The 25048-nt window shown below is 40.2% G+C and overlaps 1 protein-coding gene across 1 annotated transcript; it reads left to right on the top strand.

The window, feature by feature from the left end:
* Nucleotides 1-4699: 4699 nt before the first annotated feature.
* Nucleotides 4700-22395, top strand: Mettl14 (methyltransferase like 14). The gene is made up of 11 exons (NM_201638.2): nucleotides 4700-4928; nucleotides 7006-7094; nucleotides 7848-7935; nucleotides 9962-10042; nucleotides 10383-10470; nucleotides 14455-14545; nucleotides 15804-15945; nucleotides 16628-16720; nucleotides 18017-18133; nucleotides 19205-19415; nucleotides 21000-22395. The coding sequence occupies exons 1-11, from the start codon at nucleotides 4863-4865 to the stop codon at nucleotides 21302-21304; spliced, it is 1371 nt and encodes a 456-aa protein (NP_964000.2). The 5' UTR covers nucleotides 4700-4862; the 3' UTR covers nucleotides 21305-22395.
* The last annotated feature ends 2653 nt before the right edge of the window (nucleotides 22396-25048 follow it).

Below are 25048 nucleotides of genomic sequence, written 5' to 3'. Positions count from 1 at the left end.
AAATAGGAAATGTTGGGGGGAATAGAATTAATATCTTTTGAGAGTAAGAATAACCACTACATTTAGCTCATATTTGTATTAATATTGTTTAATTCTGTGTGGAAGAAACAGGCTGGGAAACTTACACAACAGTAATTTATTTCTCACAGTTCTAAAAGCTAGGGAAGCAAAGATTGCAATGCAGCCTGTATTTTTTGTTGGTTATTAATATGGTAACTTGAAAACTGCATCTTCCAGAGGGTAGAAACATCATATTTGCCTTAGTTACAGCTTCTATTGCTGTGGGGGAAAAATGTCCAAAAAGAAGATCAGGAGAAAGGGTTTATTTGACTTACACTTCTGTATTGCTGTTCATCATTGATGGAATTCAGCACAGGAATGCAGAGAAAAGAAAAAAACTGGAGGCAGGAGCTGATGCAGAGACCATGGAGGATGCTGCTTACTGGTCTGCTTCCCATGGCTAACTAACTCAGCCTGCTTTCCTAGAACCTAGGGATGGAACTACCCACAATGGGCTGCTCCCTCGCCATCAATGACTAGTTAAGAAAATGCCTTAAAGCTCAGATCTTATGGAGGCATTTTCTCAATTAAGGTTCCTTCCTTTCGGATAACTCTGGTTTGTGTGTCAAGATTACATAAGATTAGACAGCACAACTGACCCCTTGTCAGCTTGACACACAAACACATCATTATTAAGCCACACCGTTACTTTCTTATTCAGTCTCAAGATCACACATTAAAAACATAAATAAACCTAAATTTAAAAATAAACATAAGTATGCCCCCACAGTCTTTTATAAATTCAAACACATTAAAATTTCAGTCTCTTTAAAATATCCAAAATCTCTTTACTTTAGCTTCAGGCAGACTTTTTGGACAAGGGTAAAAAGCAGACACATTCTTTAACAAAACATCACAAGAATAGTTCCTAGGCCACACACATCTGTTCTTCTCTGAAATACCTCAAGCCAAGGCCCCCACAGCTTAAATCATCCCCAGCACCACTGTCTTCCATTTTCCTACTATTATGGCCCATAAATTCTGCTTAAAGCATTCAGCTGCTTGCTTCCTTCCTTCCTTCCTTCCTTCCTTTCTTTCTTTCTTTCTTTCTTTCTTTCTTTCTTTCTTTCTTTCTTTCTTTCTTTCTTTCTTCCTTTCTTTCGAGTGAGGGAAAAGTCTCTTTTTGTAATTAGATGATTTCTTCATTTACATTTCAAGTGCTATCCCCTTTCCTAGTTTCCTCTCTGAGAATCCCCTATCCCCTCCCCTACTCCCTGCTCCCCAACCCACCCACTCCCACTTCCTGGCCCTGGCATTCCCCTATACTGGGGCATAGAATCTTCGAAAGTCCAAGGGCCTCTCCTCCCATTGATGGCCGACTAGCTGCTACATATGCAGCTAGAGACACGAGCTCTGGGGGTACTGGTTAGTTCATATTGTTGTTCCTCCTATAGGGCTGCAGACTCCTTCTCAGCTGCTTTTTTAAATCTGAAGTCCACATTTCTCTAAACAAAAACATGCTCAGATATGTCACAGCAATACCCCAGTCCCTGGTACCAACTTCTGTTTTAGTTAGGGTTTCTATTGCTGTTAAGAAGACACTATGACCACAGCAACTCTTATAAAAGAAAATATTTAATTGGGGCTGGTTTACAGTTTCAGAGGTTTAGTCCACTACTCTCATGGTGGAAATCATGGTGCAGGCAGATATGGAATGTGAGAAAAAGCAGAGATTTCTACATCCATTCTGCAGGCACCAGGACCTAACTAAGACACACTTCCTCCAACAATGCCACACCTACTCCAATAAGGCCACATCTCCTAATAAGGGAGCCCTTGACTTTCAAACTACCAATATGGGAGAAGGCAGAAATGCAAAAAAGAGATAACATTTTCCATCAAACCCCTTTATAAAAAGCAATGAATCTATCCAAGAGTGTGGCATCCTCATGACCCAATCACTTCTTACAAGTGCCTTCTCCTTTCAAGGTGGAGAGTGATGATGGCTCGAGGTGCTGAGAATAAGTGACTCTTGAGTGTTTGGCTCTAATTAGAACACTCATGCTACTCCTCAAGCCACAGGGATCACTGAGAAAGGGGAACAGAACGAATGAAAGGCCTGGAGATAGGGCATGATTTCTGGGCATGGCATAGCCAATGAAGTCATAATTTCACAGCCTGTAGTGACTGTAGTGAGCCCGCACAAAACTGAGTCTATCAACAGTCAATCATGGATTGGGGAAGGGCTCATGGGGCCCTACTCTCCTAATGAGCTACTGGCTGTATCAACAGATTATGGGCAAGGGACAGTCACTGTTTCTAGTTATGTACCTACTGAGAAGCTCAACAGGCCCCAGCAGATAGTTCCAAACCCACTGTCTTATATATAAGTTAAATATGAGTTAAACTCAGTGGGTCTCAAAACAGAACAAATCTAGATAGACAAATCACCAACCAGCAAACCAAAACAAGTAAATAATCCTATAGACATGAATATGGGTAAGGGACATGTGGGGTGAGCAATAGGGGTCCGGAAAAGACTAGAAGGTGGAGGGTTACAATAATCCAAATGAACTTAATGCATATATAAAACTGTCGAAGAGGAAAATTTTTAAATCATGTTTAAAAGTCACACCTTCTGATGTTGGGAATTAACTTTCATCACATATTTTTGGAAGAAATTAACACATGTAAGAAATGATGGGAAGTGTTCTAAGTATACAATATCTAAGGTATACAATATCTAAGGTATGCAATAGGCAGCTGGATATACAGGTTTGGAGATACCATTCCTCAGGGGCTTGGAGGCAACAGTGCAAATTGTGTGAATCATCAGTCTTTTAAACAAACTGCCTACAAATGGAATTGCTTCCCTAAAGAGTCTGAGTTACATATGGGCTTTGTTTTCATCTCCCTCTTATCCCACTCGCACACACTTGTGATCCTTACCCTGAGATGAACGGATGTACAAACAGGCATGTCAGAATCTACAGGTGTACTGATGCAGTCTAATTTTTTAAAACTTCAGTGGTGGGGAGATTTTAAAAGTCATATCCCTTTGTAAAAAATCCAACAATTCTCTGATGGATCTCATTGACTTCATAAATACTGTGAGATAGTGTGGATCCACTGGTTTTCAGCCCCACTTCATGCAGGAGATCCCAGTTCACATAGTTATTTTAAATGGAGAACATGTATTGGAATAACAGCCTAGAGCTGATGGGACAGAAGGAAGGAGCCGGCATGTTCATATATTTTTTGATCTTTGAGCCTTCATAGACTCCAGAGCTCAGCACAGTACTTGCTATAAGAAATGCTCAGTGAATAAACATCTAGTCCCGGCAGTCATAATTATCAAATAATATAGCTAAGTCTGAAAGAGATATACCTTAACACTATATAGTCAAAATAATTTACAGAAGACTTTTTGAAAATTAACGTTTTTGTCATATAATTCTACTATTATGCAAGGAATTTTTGCTTGATTGTTGTTTTTGAGATGGGGTTTCTCTGTGTAGGTCTGGCTGCCCTGAAATTTGCTCTGTAGACCAGGCTGGCCTCGAACTCAGAGAACTGCCGGCCTCTGTCTCTCGGGTGCTGGAATTAAAGGCATTCGCTACCGCTGCCCGCTCTGTTTGTGTGTTGTTATGAATGACAGGGTTTCACTACGTAACTACCGCTGTTTGCTTGCATTTATTTATTTATTTATTTATTTATTTATTTATTTATATGAATGAATGAATGAATGACAGGGTTTCATTACATAGCCTAGCGCTGCCCGCTCTGTTTGTGTGTTTATGAATGACAGGGTTTCACTACGTAACTACCGCTATGTTTGCTTGCATTTATTTATTTATTTATTTATTTATTTATTTATTTATTTACTACGTAACTACCGCTATGTTTGCTTGCATTTATTTATTTATTTATTTATTTACTACGTAACTACCGCTATGTTTGCTTGCATTTATTTATTTATTTATTTATTTATTTATTTATTTATTTATATAAATGAATGAATGACAGGGTTTCAGCGCTGCCCGCTCTGTTTGTGTGTTTATGAATGACAGGGTTTCACTACGTAACTACCGCTATGTTTGCTTGCATTTATTTATTTATTTGTTTGTTTATTTATTTATATAAATGAGTGAATGACAGGGTTTCATTACATAGCCTAGGCTCCAAACTCCTGGGTCCTCCTGCCTCAGCCCCCCAAGACCCTCTTTCTCTGTTCTTATTTATTTATTTATTTATTTATATAAATAAATGAGTGAATGACAGGGTTTCATTACATAGCCTAGGCTCCAAACTCCTGGGTCCTCCTGCCTCAGCCCCCCAAGACCCTCTTTCTCTGTTCTTTTACAAAAGCTCGCTAACTTGCCAAGGTTACTGAGCGGCGATCCAGTCCTTCACAAGCCGGTCAGTATTGCAGTGAAAGAAACCCACAAGCATCCCTCAAATATTAAAAAGCCAGGACTGGCAGGCGGACAATTGGTTAACGGGAAAAAGAAAAACTTCTTTTATGAGCAGGAAAAACAAAAAACAAAAAAACCGAGCCTAACCCTTCAGGAAAGACTTTAAGCACTAAGAAGATAGCCAAAAGCGGCTCCTCGCCCTCAACCACCACTACATCCCCATTGGGTCTCGTCGTGTGACATCATATCTTCGGCGTCCTGGAGGCGGGACTTCCTGTTCAGGCATAGCCTGTTTCAGGCGCGCCGGAAACTTCCTCCTGAGGGACGTGAAAGTCTCCGGGTCAGAATCTCTGCGGGGCGGGACCCGGTGTTTCCTGGTTTGGCAGGTGGATTTGCATTTTGGCGGGCGCGGAGTCTGTCGGGGTGGTGAGCAGCCGAAGCTGGGGCATGGATAGCCGCCTGCAGGAGATCCGGGAGCGGCAGAAGTTACGGCGGCAGCTCCTAGCTCAGCAGGTGTGCGGCGGGTGGGAGGGAGCATTAGTGCGCGTGCGCGGCCGCCTCTTTTAAAAAAAATTTTTTTTTTTTTTTTTTTTTTTTTTTTTTGGTGAACTCTCACATCAGCATCTGTCAAGGTCTTTGTCCCGGGACTTTTATTCCCTAGTCTACTCGAGTGCCTGTCAGAGTCATTACGTAGAAAACCAACCGCTGCCAGGCTTGGGCTTTCTGTCCCCACCGTGGCGGGCACGGACTTGAGTGGTGGGGGTAGACTTGGGAATTGTCGATGAGTGCAGTGCTAGTAGTTGCTACAAGAGCAAGTGGCAGTTTTAGCCCTTACATTTCACCGTCACTGTTGAAGCAGTGTTTCATGTCTTGCCTTTCTCCCGCGTCAGCTTCAGATTCTTTATTTTTTTTAAGATTAGTTTTTATTTTAAATTATGTGGGGTTTGTCTCTCTGTGTGTATATATATATGTGCACGTGAGCACAGCGCCAGAGGTGTTGGATCTTTCTGGAGCTGGAACTACAGGTAGTTGTGAGCCTCCTGGTGTGGGTGCTTGGGACTTGAACTCAGGTCCTTTGGAAGAGCAGTGCATGTTCTTAATCTTTTCTTGATATTGGTTTTGAAGGAAGTTTGATTATTTTCTTGAGATCCTGTCGAAAGACTCATTGGAAGCCACCTAAGTTAGAGCAAATTTTAGATTCTGCACTTAGAACACAGTCTACCTTCAACCAAACGTTTGAATCCTTACTTGGTAATTTATTAGAGACAGGAGGTGTTACGTTCACTAGTACATTAGGACTAGGTTTCCAAATTTTAACGTTTTTCCCTAGCCAGCCCTCACCAGAGAATTCTCTAAGATTCCTCTCTCTAGAGATTACTTTTCAAACCTTTCGCTTTCATTGAAGCTAGTGAATGAAGATGTGAGTGCTTGCCGTTTAGTAGACCATTCATGCAGGGAATACATACTACAAGTTGTTTTACTTAAAAATCTCAGGCTGTTTTCATTACACCATACAAATCAATATAAGTAATGGAGGGAAATGCTCAAAGCTTGAGTGAGTAAATTTTAGATTTCCAATGAGTCTTTCTCGCCAGGATCTCAAGAAAATAATACAAACTTCCTTCGACACCAGTCTCGAGAATGTGAAGGTGGGCTAGAGAGAGAGGTGGCTCAGTGGTTAAGGTAGAGCGCTGTCATTTCTCATTGCTAAATCTTGGGTTCCTCAAAGAACTTTCTGAAGGAATGACTCGTATTCTGAGATGAGAATTACAAATAGAGAATCAGACAATGCTCTAACTATCGGAAGTGAGTGTTCTGTCCTCTGACCAAGAAGTCGAGAAGATTTTTCTGGAGGAGGTGAACCTGATGAGCATTTCATTATTGGAAGAGAGTTTTCACTGAAGAAATGAGGGCGGCCATGTGAAGTGGTGCAGAGTATTTTGTTGTTTATGCCGCTAACTGGCAGCACTGATATTTTGAATACCTGCTTGCTCTGGGGCTAAAGCGACCACTAACTGCAGATTTTCTTATGCCGTGTTTGTACCTAATACTGCAGCGTTCCTCCTGTGTCCTCAGTCTGACTTGGAAGGTTTTCTGTGAATCGGCTCTATTCAGCTCAGCCTTTGTCTACATTTATTGCATTCGACAGAATTCCTCCAGCGGCCACTTACAGTTGACATTACTGGGTTTAAGCTGTTAGTAGATTTTATTAAAAGCTTAGCTTTAATGAAGCTGAGTGCATCTCTGTGAGAGCAGGAGATACATGTAGTACATAAAGTGGTTCACATGAAGGGCTTTGCTTTCTGTGTTACTGCTTCTGATGCCAACTTGTATTTCATTCACCATTGGCGACAGGGAATCATCCTAATTTCAAATTTAACCAAATGCGTAAAATACTTTCCGTCTGACAAAGTCATTCTTAATTAAAATGATTTTCTTACCATTCACTTAGAGTTGATCTTGCAAGCCTATTGATAGTGTGCTAAGGGTGGTGTTGCTTTTATAAAATACTTGATTTGTTGAAATTAGCAACACATTTTGGGCGTGTGAACAATGCGTTGTGACCTAACTTTGGGTTCTTGCTTCCTAGTTGGGAGCTGAGAGTGCGGATAGCATTGGTGCTGTGTTAAATAGCAAAGATGAACAGAGGGAGATTGCTGAAACCAGAGAAACCTGCAGGTATGCGGAGTAACCTTGCTAGTGTGTGTTCATGGTGGGAAAGGATCATTTGTTTCAGTTTCTGTTGTGACTTATGGGGGAGCTTCGGGGGAATGAGACAGTCATGCTATGTAGCCCATGTTGGCCTCAAACTTGGAGCACCTCTGCCTGAACCTCTTGAGAACTGAAATCTCCCATAAAGGGTTGATTTTTAATAAGCAATTGTAGATTGAGTGTGTTCTTAAGAAAACTGAAAATGGAAATTTCGGAAACAGTTTTAATGTCAGGTTGAAATTATGAAATATTTTCTGAAAACACTGGGCTCCTATTTATAAAGTGGGTGGAAGTGAAGTGTTACACTAAGAATTAGCTTACATATCATAAATAATGTCGAATCATAATTTTAAGAAAATATACTTCAAAAGTAGTATTTATCTGATAATTCAAAAAACATTTCATAATTTTAATTTTCTAGATTACCAGTTGTATCAGTTTAGCTAGTATAAAATATATGTAAACTAGTATAAATGATACATAGTTTCAGAGTTTCTTTCATAATACAGTCTTCATACTTGCTTATTTCCTCACTTGTCTGCTTGCTTATAAATAAAGCTACAGATTATTGCCTCTGACTCTTGGCTGTGTTGTAAGCTGAGTAAATAGATACTTAATCAGGAAACATTTGGCTTTGTTTCTATAACTTGTTAATAATACAGGCAGACCCATGTACACCTTTTGTATTCTCTGGTGAGATAGCTGCAGTTTAATTTTCAGGGCTTCCTATGATACATCTGCTCCAAACTCAAAACGGAAGTGTCTGGATGAAGGAGAGACTGATGAAGACAAAGTAGAAGAATATAAGGCAAGTGGAAATGAGATAGTTTTACGCATGGCTGAGAAAAAAAAATTAATCATTCTAATAGATTAATCTCATTTAGAGGGCTGGATGTTAAGATGTGCTAAAATCCTTATGAGTAACGTTTATGTTTTCAGTTAAAGACCTGTATCAGTTTGCTCATTTTATGTAAGTGTATGTGACTTACATATGATTATTTATATAAAACACAGTATAGCTATTAGTAAATATTGGCAATAATACTCTTTCAGAACATCAAAAAGATACATATATTATAAACTTTAGGTAGTAGAATTGTAGTAGATTTTGGGAGGCTGCAACAGTCACTTTTGAGTGACATTGTTCTATTAACAGCACAAGATAGTATAATTAAAGTATTTTGACAGCTCATGGGCTCCACAGCAGTTGTATAACCATTTCCAAAAGAACCCAAGCTAAACTTGACTTTTAAAAATAGAATCTTGTATTAATTCTTTAGAACCCAGAGTCTAATGTGTGCTGCCCATAGACAGTGTGTAGCTATTCACTGGGTCAGGGTTATCTACCAGGAACCATATCCCTAAAGAGAGGGTCCTCCCTAACAAAGCAGCACTCAGCTCTTAATAGTTCCTCAGCTAGGGATAGGGGGACTCAGGAGCCCTTTCCCCTACCTTCTACGGTGGAGTGCTGTGTAGCTTGATCTTTTGTAAGCCACCAGAATTGTTGTAAGTTCATGGATATAGCAGTCTTGTCATGTCCGGAAGATACTGATTCATCTAGACCCTCCACAACCTCTCTCTCTTACAGGCTTGTTACCCCTCTCCCCTTTTCTCCTATGTTCCCTAAGCCTTGGGGGCAGGCTGTAATATAGATGTCCATTTATGACTGAGTATTCCACGTAATATAGATGTCCATTTATGACTGAGTATTCCACGGACACTACACTTAGATCAGTTGAGTCTGTATTAACTGCCATTAACTACACAAAGAAGTTTCTTTAATGATAGTGAGAGCTACACTAATCTATGAGGGTAGAAATAACCTATTTAGAGGGCAGTTTGATACGGTGTCCACTTGGCTCATCTGTGGGGTTTATGAGCTCCCCAGACATTAAGTCATGGTCAGATTTACAGTAGCAGACTTTCATTTCCTCTTGTGGAGTAGGCCACAAGAAATTTCAGTCAGAAATTGGTTGTTTACCCTCATAATAGTCATGCCATGATTGCACCACATGCATACCTAGCCAGGCCATGTTACATGATGAGGTTCACAGCTGTATAAAGGTTTTGGTGTGTTTTCTTTCCCTGCAGCTGAGAGTTCTACATCTTCATCTGAAGGCTGCTAGCAGAACACTGGTTTTCAGGCAGCCAGGGTGAGGGTCTTAAGCCCACACCCACAGTGACACAACTACTCCAACAAGGCCACAGTTACTCCAATAGGGCCACATCTTCTAAAAGTGCCACTTCCTAGGCCGAGCATGTACAAACCATCACACCGTATAACCCCTTCCCAGCGCCCTACCCACTTAGCAAAACCTAAGTTTGGTTTCCAACACCCATCTATATGTACAGCACTCATGTGTTCATATCATGAGCTCTTGCAGAGTGCCTGAATTCAGTTCTCCTCACCCACATGGTGCCTGACAACCATCTGTGACTCCAGTTCCAGGGGATCCGAGGCCGCCTGCTGACCTCTGAGGGCAAAGCACTGATACCCACAAAATAAACAAGTCACAATGTTAATATAAACATATCTGAGGGGATTAAAGCACACTTAAGGTGCAGTAATTTAATATATATACATAAATGTATATGTAAAATATAAAATATATAAACAAGAATATGTATATGGTGTGTGTGTGTGTGTGTGTGTGTGTACGTACATATACACGCACACACATATAAAACATATATATCCTGAAACTTGCTCTGTAGACCAGGCTAGCCTTGAACTCAGCCATCTGTCTCCCCTGCCTCCTGGTGCTGGCATTAGAGAAGCACCAGCATGCCTAAGTGCGTGTATTTTACATCTTTTCTTGATCTTCCTTTTCAAGGATGAACTGGAAATGCAGCAGGAGGAAGAGAATTTGCCATATGAAGAAGAGATTTACAAAGATTCCAGTACCTTTCTTAAGGTAAAATAAAGAGTTTTCAGGTCTTAGAGCTTTCACATTTGAGCTCTGTGCTGTAAAGGACCTCATTTTCTTTAGGAGTTTTTCAGTTTTTGAGAGATCCATGTATGAAAGCAAAGATCTTAAATTACTCATAAAATATTCTTCTGATTATTTGGATATTTAGCTTATAATAATGGTGTATTCATGTCAATATCTGTTGATAATGTTTTTTTTAATGTTATTTTTAGTGTTTTCAAATATTAGTGCTTTTTTTTATTTCATACTTTGTACAGCTTCATAACAAAGTCAGTGTCTATCATAAGAGTACATACTGCTTATTTAATTTTGACCATTTCTTTAGGGAACGCAGAGCTTAAATCCCCATAATGATTACTGCCAACATTTTGTAGACACTGGACACAGACCTCAGAATTTCATCAGGGATGTAGGTATGTCAGCTTTATTTGGACTATCCTGCTGTCAAGTGTTGCTACATGCATGTGATTTACGCAGTTTGTAGATTATTTATAACCAAACCTTTTTCAGGCTGGACTTTCACCCTTGGGTCTCAATGTTTCTAGTCTACCTCCCTTGCCTTTAAGCAATGCTATGCCTCTCTGTACGTTTTTAAACATAATTTATATACCTTATAATTAACCCATTAAAAGAATATAATTCAGTGTTCTTTGAATGCATACAGAGCCTTCTTAGCAATCATTAGCAGTCTGTTTTAGAACGTTTGCTTCTCAAAGGGAGCTCTGTACCCATTAGCAGTGGGACCACATTCCTTCCTCTAACCTGCCCCTCCCTCGGGCGTAACCATGAATCTGTTTTCTTTCTTTGTATGTCTGGCCATCCTGGACATTTCATGTAATTGAACTCATATATAACAGGAGGCTTTTTGTGATGGCTTCTTTAGCACAGTGTTTTCAAGGGTTGTTAATACTGTAGCATATTCAATACATCTTTTCATTCTCAAATAATAGACCATGTGAAAGTGAATATATACACATATACATGGGTTTTATTTAATCACTTAGGTTTGTGGTTATAGATTTTGTTGTAGGCACCCATGTATGACATGTACTCATTTTTCTTTGACAAACACCAGGGGGTGGAATTGATGGGTCATGTAATTCTCTAAAGTGTGTTGATTCTGTGTTTGACTTTTGGCAGTACCACTGCCACACCATTTCGCTTCCCTAAGAGTAAAGTATGCAGATTCAAGTCTCTCCACCTTCTGTGTTGCTGTGCATGGTTTTTACCATAGCCTTTCGAGTGAATGCTAAGTATGGCAGTGTAGATTTGGTTTTTGTTTTGTTTTGGTGGTGTTGTTTGTTGTGTTGTTGTTGTGATTTTTTTTTTTTTTTTTTTTTTTAGTTTTATGGACAGGAGTGTTTGGTGCATTTGTGTATTTACTTGTATGCCTGGTGCCATTGAAGGCCAGAAGAGGGCTTCAGGCCCCCTGTACTGGAGTCATAATTGGTTATGGATGTGAGCCGCCATATGGGGGCTGGGACCACATGCTTCCTCTACAAGAGTAGCAAGTGTTCTTAACCACTGAGCCATCTCTCCAGCCCCCTGTGTTTTTAAAATACAGTTTTATTTGAGAACTTCAGTTATGAGCACTGTATATACACCCCTCAAGCTCCTCCTGTAACCCCCATTCATGTTCTCTTTAGTCATTGTTATAAGTATATGCGTGTGTAGTCATTTAGTGTTGCCTTTACGTGCTTGTGACCAGAGCTAAGCACATAAGTGGTAGCTCACTTCTAGAGGAAACTAATTCTTTCTGTCTCAGGCACGGGTACCAAGTACCGAGTAGACTCTCCCATGTCCACGTCAGCTTGTATTGTCATTATGCTAGTCTTGTTCAGGCAGCCAGAGTGTTGAGATTTTCCAGGTGCACCTTTCCCTATTGCCTAACAGTAGGTGAACAGCCTGGTCAGGTGTGCTGACCCTCTGGCTGTCCATGATTTTTTTTGGAGTTGGAGCCTTAGATGTAATGGTTGTATTGTAGATATATCCATTGGAGTTGGGCACCCCTTAGTCCCCTCTTCTCTGCCATTTGACCAGTTGTAGATCTCTGTCATAGTCTCCATTTGTTTAAAAAAAAGTTCGTTTGATATGGGGGTGAAAGCCACTCTTACCTGTGAGTATAGGATAGTTTAGAATACAGCTAGAAATTATATTAGTTTAGGAAAATGACAATACCCCTGGTCACAGTAGTTGATTAGGTTTACAGTACTAGGCAAGCAAGAATTCCCTCCTAGCAAGAAGGCCTTAAGTCCAACTAGATGGCTGTTCATTATTCCCTGCATGTCAGGTCATCACTGTACCACTGGGAAGTTGTTGTCAGCCAGTCATTGTTGTGGTTCAGAGGCTTTAAGGCTGGGTAGCACTGCTCTTTGCTCCTCTCTCTCGGCAGGCAGCTTGAATAGCACCTTTGAGGACAGGGAGGAAGCGTCCAGCTCAGGTCCAGCTCAGGTCCAGCTTGATGCTCCCAAGTCCTGTGTCCTGAGTGGGTGGTGTCAGTAAGGTCTTAACTGTAGATAGGTGGGTACACAGGATCTGCTTGTGCTTGTTTTTTGTCTTAGTTTGATTTGATTTGGTTTTGGCTTTTAAGATAGTCTTACTGTATAGCTCAAGTTAGCCTAAAAACTTTGTCCTAAAGTGAACATCCTTTTGCCTTAGCCTGTCAGGACCAATGATTATAAGTCTCTGCCATCAGGCCCATATTCTATTGAGGTTTTGATTTATATTTTCTTGACAATAAGCTTAGCATCCTATAGACATATTGGCCCACTTAAATATCTTCTAAGAAATAACTGCCGGGTGTGGTGGCACACGCCTTTAATCCCAGCACTCGGGAGGCAGAGGCAGGCGGGTTTCTGAGTTCGAGGCCAGCCTGGTCTACAAAGTGAGTTCCAGGACAGCCAGGGCTATACAGAGAAACCCTGTCTCAAAAAAAAAAAAAAAAAAAAGAAATAACCAAATAGTTTGCTTATATTGTACCTTTTTTCTCTTACTGAATTTAAAAAGCTGTTTGTATTTTTTGTACACACACACGATTTATAAATATTATCTCTCATTCTGCTAATTATCTTTTTAGATTCTTAATAGTGTCATTGTAGCACAAAAATTTAAATGTGATACAATTAAATTTTGTCATCTGTAAGCATTATCACTCCTGAAGAATGAATTTAAGTGTGATTTTTAATGTACTGTTTTTCTTAGTACTAGGGCGTGAACACAGGGCCCTTGTGTATGCTAAGCAAGTGTCAAGCCCTATTTTATTTTATTTTATCATTTGCAACAGGGTCTATGTATGTTGCCTAGACTGACAGTGAACTTGCTATGTGGCCCAGGCAAGCCTCCAACTTATGATCCTTTGGTTTCAGCCTGTTCAGTGGCTGGGATTACACAAATAAACCACCACACCAGGCTCTGATTTTAATGTTTTTATAAGTAGAATAAGAGATAGCATTAAAAAGTTAGGATATATTACATACTTATATTTGAATATAAACTCATTTCTTAAGATACCTGTTTTTTCCCAAGATAAATAAGTATATATATGTAAAATTATTATAAATTGAGAACAGGTTGTATTGATGTATTGTGAGTTAAATGGAGATTTGAATTAACTATAATGCCTTATGTTGTAGCAGCAAAAAAAATCAAATACAAAACAAAAAAAAGTTACTGAATACTTTTTATGGTAACATGATAAAAAGTTCTGGTTTTTCCAAGATCTTAATGCTAAGGAACAAGGCTGATTGTAAATTCCCATGTACCAAACAGTATGCCACAGATCTGTTCATCAGATCATCAGGGAAGATAGACTTCAGGACTGCAGTTCTACCTTCTGTTTTGTAGATGATAAGAGATTGACGGTTATATTCAAACCTGACAGCTCTGCAGCCTTCAAATGTTTTTATTTTAAATGTGATCTAAATCACCACTTGAGGGGGCTTTATGATTTGTTTCTATTTTTACTCTTCCTGTTAACGGCTTTGAGCTTTTCAAAGTATATTTATTATTTTTAATTCGGTGTATATGCCTGAGTGTGTTCACATGGGTGCATGTGCCCTCAGAGGCCAGAAGAGGGTGTCAGATCCTCTGGACCTGGAGTTACAGGAAGTCATGAGCCATACGATGTGAGTGCTGAGAACCAAACTTGGGTCCTTTGGAAGAGCAGCAGTGGGCTCTTACAGCTGATCCGTCTCCCCTGCTCCCATACTTTTAGTTTTTAAGTTAAGGTATTTATATCATTTATCTTCTTATCAGTGTTTGTTATGTGTGGAAAGCAAGTAAAAGTGAACTACTAATTCTAATTTAAAGTGATGGCAAAGGAGACTCATAGCTTTGTGTTCATTAGTGTTAACCTCAGTTGAACTAAAGTTGAGAATTGACTATTTTTTCCTCCTTAGGTTTAGCTGACAGATTTGAAGAATACCCTAAACTTAGGGAACTCATCAGACTAAAGGATGAGTTAATAGCTAAGTCAAACACTCCTCCCATGTAAGTAGTTCAGTGCCTTTTCTTTCCAACTCTGACTTACATGATCAGTCTCTTTACGCTGTTATTTTATTCTTTCTTATTTTTAGTAAAATACATTATTTTGGAACTGGTGCTAAGTCTATAGTGGCTTGTCATTGAACTTTCTAGGTAGTTTAGGAGGTTTGTGAATTCTGACGCACAGTCTATAAAGTAGAGATGCCCTCTTCTGGGGCTGGGGGTTCTTGAAACAGCCTTGCAAATGCCTGGGACTGGGAACACTTGAAACTGCCTTGCAAACGCCTGTCTCATGGTGCTTTGCTATACGTGTCTTGCATTTTTCTTCAGCGTTAGGGAGTCACTATACTTCCTGGGCACTCAGTAGAGCTTGCTGGGGGCAAGTCTGGTGCTCTCCCTGTGAGCTGGATGACAGGAAAATTCTTGCCTTCAGAGATGACGATGACTTCATTATAGCCTGTGACTTTTCAGTTTAAGCATTAAAAGCCCCCAAGCCTTAAAAACAAAAGAAAAAAGTATCTTGGATTGGTTCTGGTGAGATAGCCGGCTGTGAGAAAGCTTCTTGTCCAGGGCTGCATGCCTGATGATATGAGTTCAAAGCCCACAGCCTGGATAGAGGTGGAAGGAGAGAGCTCACTGCACAAAGTTGCTCTCTGACCACCACATGCATATCATGGCCTGTACACCACCCAGTAATAATAAATGTTTTCTTCCAAAGTGTCTTTGAACTTAAAACTTCCATACTGTGTGAAAATAACTTCATCAAAGGCTAGTAGTAAATCTCATTAGGTAGTGTAAAAACACTGTCAATATAAATATTTTTATTAATGAACAAGCTAATAAAGTGAAATCGGGTCCATATTTAGAAATTCTGTATTCCTAAAGGAGGAATTTGGAACTTAGATGTCATTTTTCTAACCTAATTAAATAATGATATTCTTTTCATAATAATAATATATAATATAAAAGTTAAAATAGGTTAGATATCGCATGAGTGTAGATTTTCAGTGTAAATATAAGTGAAGAATTTATTCTGGGTATACATGTTTTTTTCCTTTGTTGTAAATATCTCCATGTCCTAAGGAAGACATTAGTGATATAAAGTCTGCAGTAAACAAAAGATGTACTAGAAAAAAACTAACTAGTAATTAGATCATGACTATCTTGAAAATAATGTTTAGCAATAATTATCAAATAATATTGGGTAATGAATTTCCTTCATTACCACCAGAGATATTTCAAAATCCTTTCCCCCTTTTACTAGGTACTTACAAGCAGACATAGAAGCCTTTGACATCAGAGAATTGACACCCAAATTTGATGTGATTCTCCTGGAGCCCCCTCTGGAAGAATACTATAGAGAGACTGGCATCACTGCGAATGAGAAATGCTGGACCTGGGATGATGTACGGTGAAACGCTACACACTGTAATGGCGTATTTACCTCCCAGAGAGTACACGCTTATTTGTCCAGAAAGCGGGGTTATGAGTACACTTCACTGTGGTTTCTTAGGAGCTTAGTCTTCTGTTTGACAGCCATTAATTAAGGTTTTGAAGGTTTTAATGAGATTAGTGAGATCATCTGATTGGCAAGAGGGCTGGACTAGAGGACAGTAAGTGTGAACCGTGGGAAGGCAGGAGACTTGGGGATACTCACGGGTCAGAGAAGAGTTGTGCAGATACCTGGACAAAAGTGGTCCTCCTACCTCAGTCACCCCAAACTGTCTGTGGCTATAGGCATATGACATTTCATTTTGTCTGTACCTTTGGGCTCTAATAACCTCTTACTATCTCTGCTTTTATTAGCTCTGTAGAAAATTCCATCATTCTGTAAATGTACTTTTTTTTGAACGCCTAAGAAAACAAGTATATGTATATGTCTTTTTGTACATGTATGTGTGTTGATTGTTGATAGAATAACAAACAGCATATCTAAATAACTTCAGGCATAGAGTTTATTTTCTATGCTATTTCCTAGAATATCTGAAGAATACATTTGTAGAGACCCTATTAAGTCTCAACAGTTATTGTTTGGATTTATGATAAGTGGGACACATTTGGTGCTATATTATTTTGATCTTCTTCTAGATTATGAAGTTAGAAATCGATGAGATTGCAGCACCTCGGTCATTTATATTTCTCTGGTGCGGTTCTGGGGAAGGATTGGACCTTGGGAGAGTAGTAAGTTGATGTTTGTGTTTTGTTCTTAATTTTTTTTTCAGGTGGATTCTTAAGTTAATTAGGAAAAGAACATAAAGGCTACAAAGATTAGTGTGCTTTTGCCTCCTTCATTTTTTTGACTAGCTTAAAAATACCAAGAATTATATAACACTGAGGTGATATAACATTATATCTGATATTTAGTCACAGTGACAAGAAAAGTAACATGCAAATAACTAAATGATGTATTTAACATCTGTATTATGCTTATATTTCTTATTTAACATCTGTATTATGCTTATATTTCTTATTTAACATCTGTATTATGCTTATATTTCTTATTTAACATCTGTATTATGCTTATATTTCTTATTTAACATCTGTATTATGCTTATATTTCTTATTTAACATCTGTATTATGCTTATATTTCTTATTTAACATCTGTATTATGCTTATATTTCTTATTTAACATTTCTTATTTAACATCTGTATTATGCTTATATTTCTTATTTAACATTTCTTATTTAACATCTGTATTATGCTTATATTTCTTATTTAACATTTCTTATTTAACATCTGTATTATGCTTATATTTCTTATTTAACATCTGTATTATGCTTATATTTCTTATTTAACATTTCTTATTTAACATCTGTATTATGCTTATATTTCTTATTTAACATTTCTTATTTAACATCTGTATTATGCTTATATTTCTTATTTAACATTTCTTATTTAACATCTGTATTATGCCTATATTTCTTTTGTGTCTGCTCTGAAATTGTTGGTTCCCCTCTATAAAACTTTTATTCTAGTTTATTTTATTTCTTTTATTGGATATTTTCTTTATTTACATTTCAAATGTTATCCCCTTTCCAGGTCTCCCCTCCAGAGCCCCCCGTCCCATATCCCCAACCCCTGCCTCTGTGAGGGTGCTCCCCCACCCACCCACCTTCCCGCCCTGGAATTCCCTTCACCTGGGCATTGAATCCCAACAGGACTAAGGGCTGCTCCTCCTCCTGATGTCCAACAAGGCCATCCTCTGCCACATATGTGGCCAGAGCCATGAGTCCCTCCATGTGTACTCTTTGGTTGGTGTTCTAGTCCCCGGGAGCTCTAGGTTCTAGCCTGTTGACACTGTTTCTTCCCTACATGGGCTGCAAACCCCTCAGCTGCTTCAGTCCCTTCTCCAACTCCTCTGTCTGTGACCCTGTTCTTAGTCCAATGGTTGGCGCTATAGAACTTCTTAATTCTGGTTATATTAAGTTTTTGTTTTGTTTTATTTTTTTAAGATTTAATTTTGAAATTATTTCTAGTGCTTGCGAAAGTGGGGTTACAGAAGATGTGAAGATATTTGTTGGATTAAAACCAATAAAAACAATCCTGGAAAGACAAAGACTCTAGATCCAAAGGCAGTTTTCCAGAGAACAAAGGTATTGTCTTTTTTATCTTGTTTTCTTTATTATTATTCTCTTAAACTTTTCTATATTACTATATACTGTGAAATTTATTTCAGCAATAATGCTTTTATGCTAGTAAAGTAGTGTGAGCATTACAGAAGTATACCCAAGATACCTTAAAAGTGTCTCCTTCCCAGTCCTGGGCCAGTGCACACTGTGCTAGACAGTGGCTTTCTGTATATTGTAAGCTGACATAATTCCAAGTTAGTTAGCTCTGGTCCACCTGACGCTCAGAAGCTTCCCTTCTGCACGCTTAGGAGGAAGAACTGACAGCGGAACTCAGTAGCCGACCATTAGAGTCATGCTTGCCTGCTCTCACCTTGTCTTCCCATGCAAGAACCACTAAGGGCTTCTGCTGCACATGACTGTCTCACTAGTGTAAGCTGAAAGAGCTTTTGCACATTACACCTTGGAAGCCACTAGAGGGCGCGTCTGTCTTCCTAAGTTTTCCTTGGACTCGATCATTTACATGACAGCATGTAGGAAATCCCCGGTTGGTGGAGCTGGAATTGCTCTGAGAGAGGTGTGCCTGGAGCCAGCCTCGAATCCCATCCTCCTTTCCCTGCAGCTTACTCACCACGTGTGTCCTTCCTGTCGGCCTTTTATAAACATGCTAGAGTCAGCACCTGTCCTAACTGTGTGAGCCCAGGAGGGCCATTGCAGCCCCACAATTATAGCTGCTTGGTGATAAGTGTATGCCCTGAAGGTGGGGTGGGTAGATTGTGTCATAGCTGAGCCCATGTGGAACAGAACTACAGTGGGAAGTGCAACATTACGTGGTGTGGGAAATCCTGCATACCTGCGTTGGAAGTGAAGTAGGATTTTAAAAGTATTTGAGTGACTGTAGAAGGGAAAAATGTTTTTCCCATTTTCTTGGCAGTTGTCTGAAAGCCAGAGATCTAGGATTTCCTGTCATAGTTTTATCACTAAACTATATCCCGACAATCCATAGAAGTAAGGATTGTTTTAGAACTGTTTAGAGTTGGTAAATGCTGTGAGATCCTGATTGTTGGTAATGAGAGCCATCGGTGTGCTTTGTCACAGGAGCATTGCCTGATGGGGATCAAAGGAACCGTGAAGCGAAGCACAGACGGGGACTTCATTCATGCTAATGTTGACATTGACTTAATTATCACAGAAGAACCTGAGATTGGCAATATAGAAAAACCAGTAGAAATTTTTCATATAATAGAACATTTTTGTCTTGGTAGAAGACGCCTTCATCTCTTTGGGAGAGATAGCACTATCAGGCCAGGTGAGACCTCAGTTTTGATAAAAGACAGTTTTTTCCTTGAGATGTGGATTTTAAGTTATAGGACGTAGCCTGTGTAAAATAGAAGTCTTATGTATTTAATTCCTCTTTTTTCTAGCTCACATGTGAGCAATTTTATCTTAGCAAACTGAGAAGGCAAAGAATTCCCATGCACTCTCTGCCCCACACATGCATTACCCCCCATTATCATTGTTTCTCACATAACTATACAAAGTCTATCTTAGAATTGACATTGGCGGTGTCTGTGGATTTATATAAGTTGGTTATAGTGTATCCAACCGTTGTAATAGTACACTGAAAACGTTTTCTGCCTAAAAGTCCTCCCTACTCCACTTAGTTTTTGGCACCTCCTAATTATCCGAATTTTGGGGTACATTGTGATGTTTCTTTGCCTGTGTATAGTAACGTCAGGGTAATGTTGACTATGTCACCTCAGTTCTTTGTATTGGGGACATTTAAAAATCTATGCTTTTTGAAGTATTCAGTTATTACTCAGCTAAGCTGTGCATTGCTGTTTCCTGGATTCCTCACTGTCTGGTCTGCGGCCTTCTTCCCCTCACTCTTACCTGGCCTCTTGTAACCAGTGCTGTAGTCTCTGCATCCTTCATATGCACGTTTTGTTTCTACCTGTAAATGAGGATTTGTGGTGTGTGTTCTTTGCCTGACTTATTTCAGTTAACATAAAGCCTTCTAGTCCCATTACAGTCAATAACAGAATATATGACATTCAGTTTATCCATTCCTCCATCAGTGGACACCTAGGTCATTTCCGTAGCCTGCTTGTGTGAATAGTACTACAGGCTGCTTTTAGTTCCTTTAGATATGTACCCCAGGCGTAGGGTCTCTGAATCGTATGAAGTCCTCTTTCTAGTCCTTTGAGAGCCTCCGTAATGTGTTCCATAGTAAGTGTTGATCGGCCTTCCCATCAGTAGCTGTGGGAGCTCCCCTTCCTCAGCCTCTCCAGCCATACTAGTTCTTTTTCCTGTGATCATAGCCATTCTGACTGCAGCGGATGATACCTCATTGTGCTTTTGTTTGCTTAGTTATTAATGGTGGTGTGCATTTTTTTTCATAGCCTTAGCTGTGAGTGTTATCTTCTTGTGAGAAAAGCCATTGCCCACGGAAAGATGGCATGAGGAGGGCAACATGGCTATTTGGATATTTGTATAAGAGAAAAGCACATTTTTTCCTCAAATGAGAAATGAGAAAAACAGTCGTCCCATTTTCTTAAGTAGGGAAGATATATGTATATACTTTATTAACCCAACCCAAACATTGTGTATTAAAATATCTTTTCTAAGTGGTATTCTAACAACACAATACATAGATGAGGAACAATAAGGATGATATGTAACAAAAGCTATAATCTAGAACGAGAAACAAGGTATGTGCATATGGACCTTTTACAATAGGACATGCATGTTGTATGTTCTACACCAGAGGTGATGGCTGTGTGTGTAACTGAGCCATCTTTGAGAGTGTGTTAAGGATTTGAACTAGCCCCTAAAGACCACCAAAAGAGGAAGGAGATGGAAAATATTTTCTGTTTTCCCCGCTTTATTTCAGGCTGGCTCACAGTTGGACCAACGCTTACAAACAGTAACTACAATGCAGAAACATATGCATCGTATTTCAGTGCCCCCAACTCATACTTGACCGGATGTACAGAGGAAATCGAGAGGCTTCGACCGAAGTCACCTCCTCCCAAGTCCAAGTCTGACCGTGGGGGTGGAGCTCCCAGAGGTGGAGGAAGGGGGGGAACATCTGCTGGCCGTGGTCGGGAAAGAAACCGATCCAATTTCCGAGGAGAGAGAGGTGGCTTTAGGGGGGGCCGTGGAGGCACGCACAGAGGCGGCTTTACTCCTCGGTAGCTCTTACACTTGCATCTTTATCACAGTGGAGACTTGCTTCAGAGCTCACTCCCAGCTTGTACTTTGCTTTAGTTTCTCATGCTGCCAGAAAGATCTTAGCCACCCCACCCCACCCCAGGGACTGGCAGTTGTCACAGACTGAGCTTTTGCTCAGGGTGGGTGAGTCACGTGTGCGCAACACCCCGACCTGACTTGACTGATTCCAGTCAAGGCTTTGGCTTCCTGGAAATGGCTGCGCAGAGGCTTCGGCATCTCAGAGGAGTGGCAGGAGTGGGTGCTGTGTTCCCTGTCATGGCTGCACGGCAGCAGGAGGCTGGGAACCCGGGTAGAACAGAATTAGAGAGGTGGTCACTGTGTTGGGCCTTTAATGTTTTCTTGTTGAAACACTAAAAAGAGAAGAGTTTTTCCCCTTACTTTTAAATTCTAAAAAATAACATGAAGTATCATTTGAGTTCCCAGAACTCGGGAGGGGAAATGAAATCTCGTTCTTCCAGATCAGAATCTGAGGTGGTTGCAGTCGTCAGGGTAGGTAACGGGAGAGGCAGGCAGAGCATGGGATATTTCAAACAAAACCAAGCTTATCATAATGTAAATTAGCGGCTACAGATGGCTCCTGACCATGTGTCTTCAGAAGCAAGACAAGGCATGTATGTCTCCAGGTCGGAGTGTGAACCTGATCTTGGGCTAACCTAAGATAATTCAGATTTCTTAGCAAAGGCAAAAACAGATTTGGGGAGGGGCTGGTTTAAACGGTTGAGAAAATAAAATCTTGATGATGAGGAAATGACAAACATCTTTAAAGTTGTTACTAAAGAAAATTTAGGTAAAAGCAATTCCAGAAAACCCTTACGAATACAGCGTGGAAGAGGACCTGCAGTGTCCTTTGATTAGAACTATGTGGTGCAGAAGTCGCCGCAGGGCTGATGGGCAGATCTCTTGGCTGTGGGAAGCTTCGTGCTGTTGCCTTTCTACACCTTAAGTCCTATTTGATGGATTTGGATATGCCAGATGAGATAATGCCAATATTGTTCTGGGTAACTCCTTTTTTATTTTGCTATAACTTTTCTAATAAAAATTTAAACCTTTGAATTAAGTTTGTTTTCCTTAGATGCAGTTGCTATTGTTACCAAATGAAAAGGGGCCAACCTAAGGTGACACTCCTCCCTCGGGTTGCATTTGAGTGGCTGTTCTGTTCTACTGGTCAGTTATGGGCATGACAGCCATGAAACATACGGCTCGAAAGACTTACACTTTAAATGCTTCATGAATTTGGCTCTCCAACCAATTGGTGCTTTCTAGTACAGACAACCTTTAGGTATCACAGGTGGTTAGAATATTTGCTGTGATGTTGTTTTTAATTTCAGTAATTATAAATTATCTAAAAAGCAAAACTATGGGCCAGATTTGACCTGTAAGGTGAAGGTAGGAACTCCCACTTGTTCAGTGACGGCTTCTTCAGAGCTCTAAGGAATGTCCCTTCCATCAGACCAAATAGTTTTCACTGAATTACCATCTTCCAGAGGTCTGAGAGCCAACTTTTGTTTGTTCTTTTTCAAAATTGATAAAGAATAGTGGTTTAACTAACTCTCTGGCCATTTATTTAATAGTAGCCTAAATGGGAAAGGAAGTGTGCATTAGGAATACAGGGACAGTCGAGTGTCAGAGAGGATGGTGAGGAATGCTAAATGAGCAGGGAACTGACATACAGAAACCATTCTTTCTATTATTGTTGTTATTATTATTGATTTTCTTCATTTACATTTCAAATGCTATCCTAAAAGTCCCCTATGCCCCACCCCCGCCCTGCTCCCCAACCCACCAACTCCTGCTTCCTGGCCTTGGCATTCCCCTGTACTGGGGCATATAATCTTCACAAGACCATGGGCCTCTCCTCCCATTGATGGCCAACTAGGCCATCTTCTGCTACATATGCAGCTAGAGACATGAGCTCTGGGGGGTGCTGGTTAGTTCATATTGTCGTTCCTCCTATAGGATTGCAGACCACTTTAGCTCCTTGGGTACTTTCTCTAGCTCCTCCATTGGGGGCCCTGTGTTCCATCCAATAGCTGACTGTGAGCATCCACTTCTGTATTTGCCAGGCACTGGCATAGCCTCACAAGAGACAGCTATATCAGGGTCCTATCAGCAAAATCTTGCTGGCATATGCAATAGTGTCTGTGTTTGGTGGCTGATTATGGAAATCACCATGCCTGACCTCAAGCTGTACTATAGAGCAATTGTGATAAAAAACAGCATGGTACTGGTACAGCAATAGACAGGTAGACCAATGGAATAGAATTGACCCAGAAATGAACCCACACACCTATGGTCACTTGTTCTTTGACAAAGGAACTGAAACCATCCAGTGGAAAAAAAGACAGCATTCTCAATAAATGGTGCTGGCTCAACCGGTGGTTATCATGTAGAAGAATGCAAATTGATCCATTCTTATCTCCTTGTACAAAGCTCAAGTCTTAAGTGGATCAAGGAATTCCACATAAAACCAGAGACACTGAAACTTATAGAGGAGAAAGTGGGGGAAAGCCTCGAAGATATGGGCACAGGAGAAAAATGCCTGAACAGAACAGCAATGGCTTGTGCTGTAAGATCAAGAATCGGCAAATGGAACCTCATAGAATTGCAAAGCTTCTGTAAGGCAAAAGACACTGTCAGTAAGACAAAAAGGCCACCAACAGATTGGGAAAGGATCTTTACCAATCCTAAATCTGATAGGGGACTAATATCCAATATATACAAAGAACTCAAGAAACTGGACTCCAGAAACCATTCTTACCCCAGTGTCACAGCCGCTGTAGAAGCAGTGCGGAGTTCGTGTTGGCTCCAGATCCTGTGCCTAGTCTCCACGCTGGGCTGCAGCATGGTCCCTCGGTCCTTGTGTCCCTCGGTCCTTGTGTCCCTCGGTCTTTGTGCTTCTGCACTGAGGCCACACTTGCTTTCACCCCCTTTCTCTTAATGGCAAACTCCTTTCAAATAACCAGCTTTCCACAGATGCCTCCGTCACTCTTAGTTTTTTGGACCTTCAGCTCTTGTGAAACTCCAAGTCAATCCGAGCGTCCCACTAGTCGGCTAGCACAAGTGCATTTTCCTAGGTCTGTATATGTATCTGCTGGTCTAAATTTTCTGGTACCCACCAACCTACAGATGCTGTGCTGAGCTGCTGTAAGGCGTCTTCATATGTAAAGGAAGCTAACAAGAGGAAGTCTGCTGCTAGGAACAAGCATAGAAAGAGCTGTAAGCCTGAGGATCAGGGGAGGTGCTACATACTCCACTCTGCTGCAGCAATTAACATGTATCGTGTCTGTGATGAAGCTGAGGAAGGCACCCATGGAAGAGTTGCCATTCTCCTCCCTTTACATATATATTCATTAATCATGGTCTCATGTGATCAGTTTCCATTTACTTTTTTTACAAGGACATAGTTAACCATTTTTTTTTAAAGTTTTTGAGAGAACTATTTATTACTTTGTATACTGAAGGAAATGTAACACCAGGAGCCAAGAGCAGAGTCCCCAGGTACAAGCAGCTCAGCTGGCGGTGTCTGTATTGAGGATCTTATAAACACTCTTTTCAAGGAGTGTTTCTGACAGCCTGACACTATACTACTAAACCCTTTACAAAGCTCCAGCTTCGTTCTCAGCCATCCAGTGGGATTTTTTTGCTATGTACTTTCCGTGATATCCTTATTTCTGTTTAAATTTTCAAAAGACATAAAACACAGTAAGC

Source organism: Mus musculus, chromosome 3 (genome assembly GCF_000001635.26).
Source record: "Mus musculus strain C57BL/6J chromosome 3, GRCm38.p6 C57BL/6J".
Taxonomy (NCBI): Eukaryota; Metazoa; Chordata; class Mammalia; order Rodentia; family Muridae; genus Mus; species Mus musculus.
Note: the sequence above shows the minus strand (reverse complement) of the source record. Positions and strands in the feature narration are given on the sequence as shown.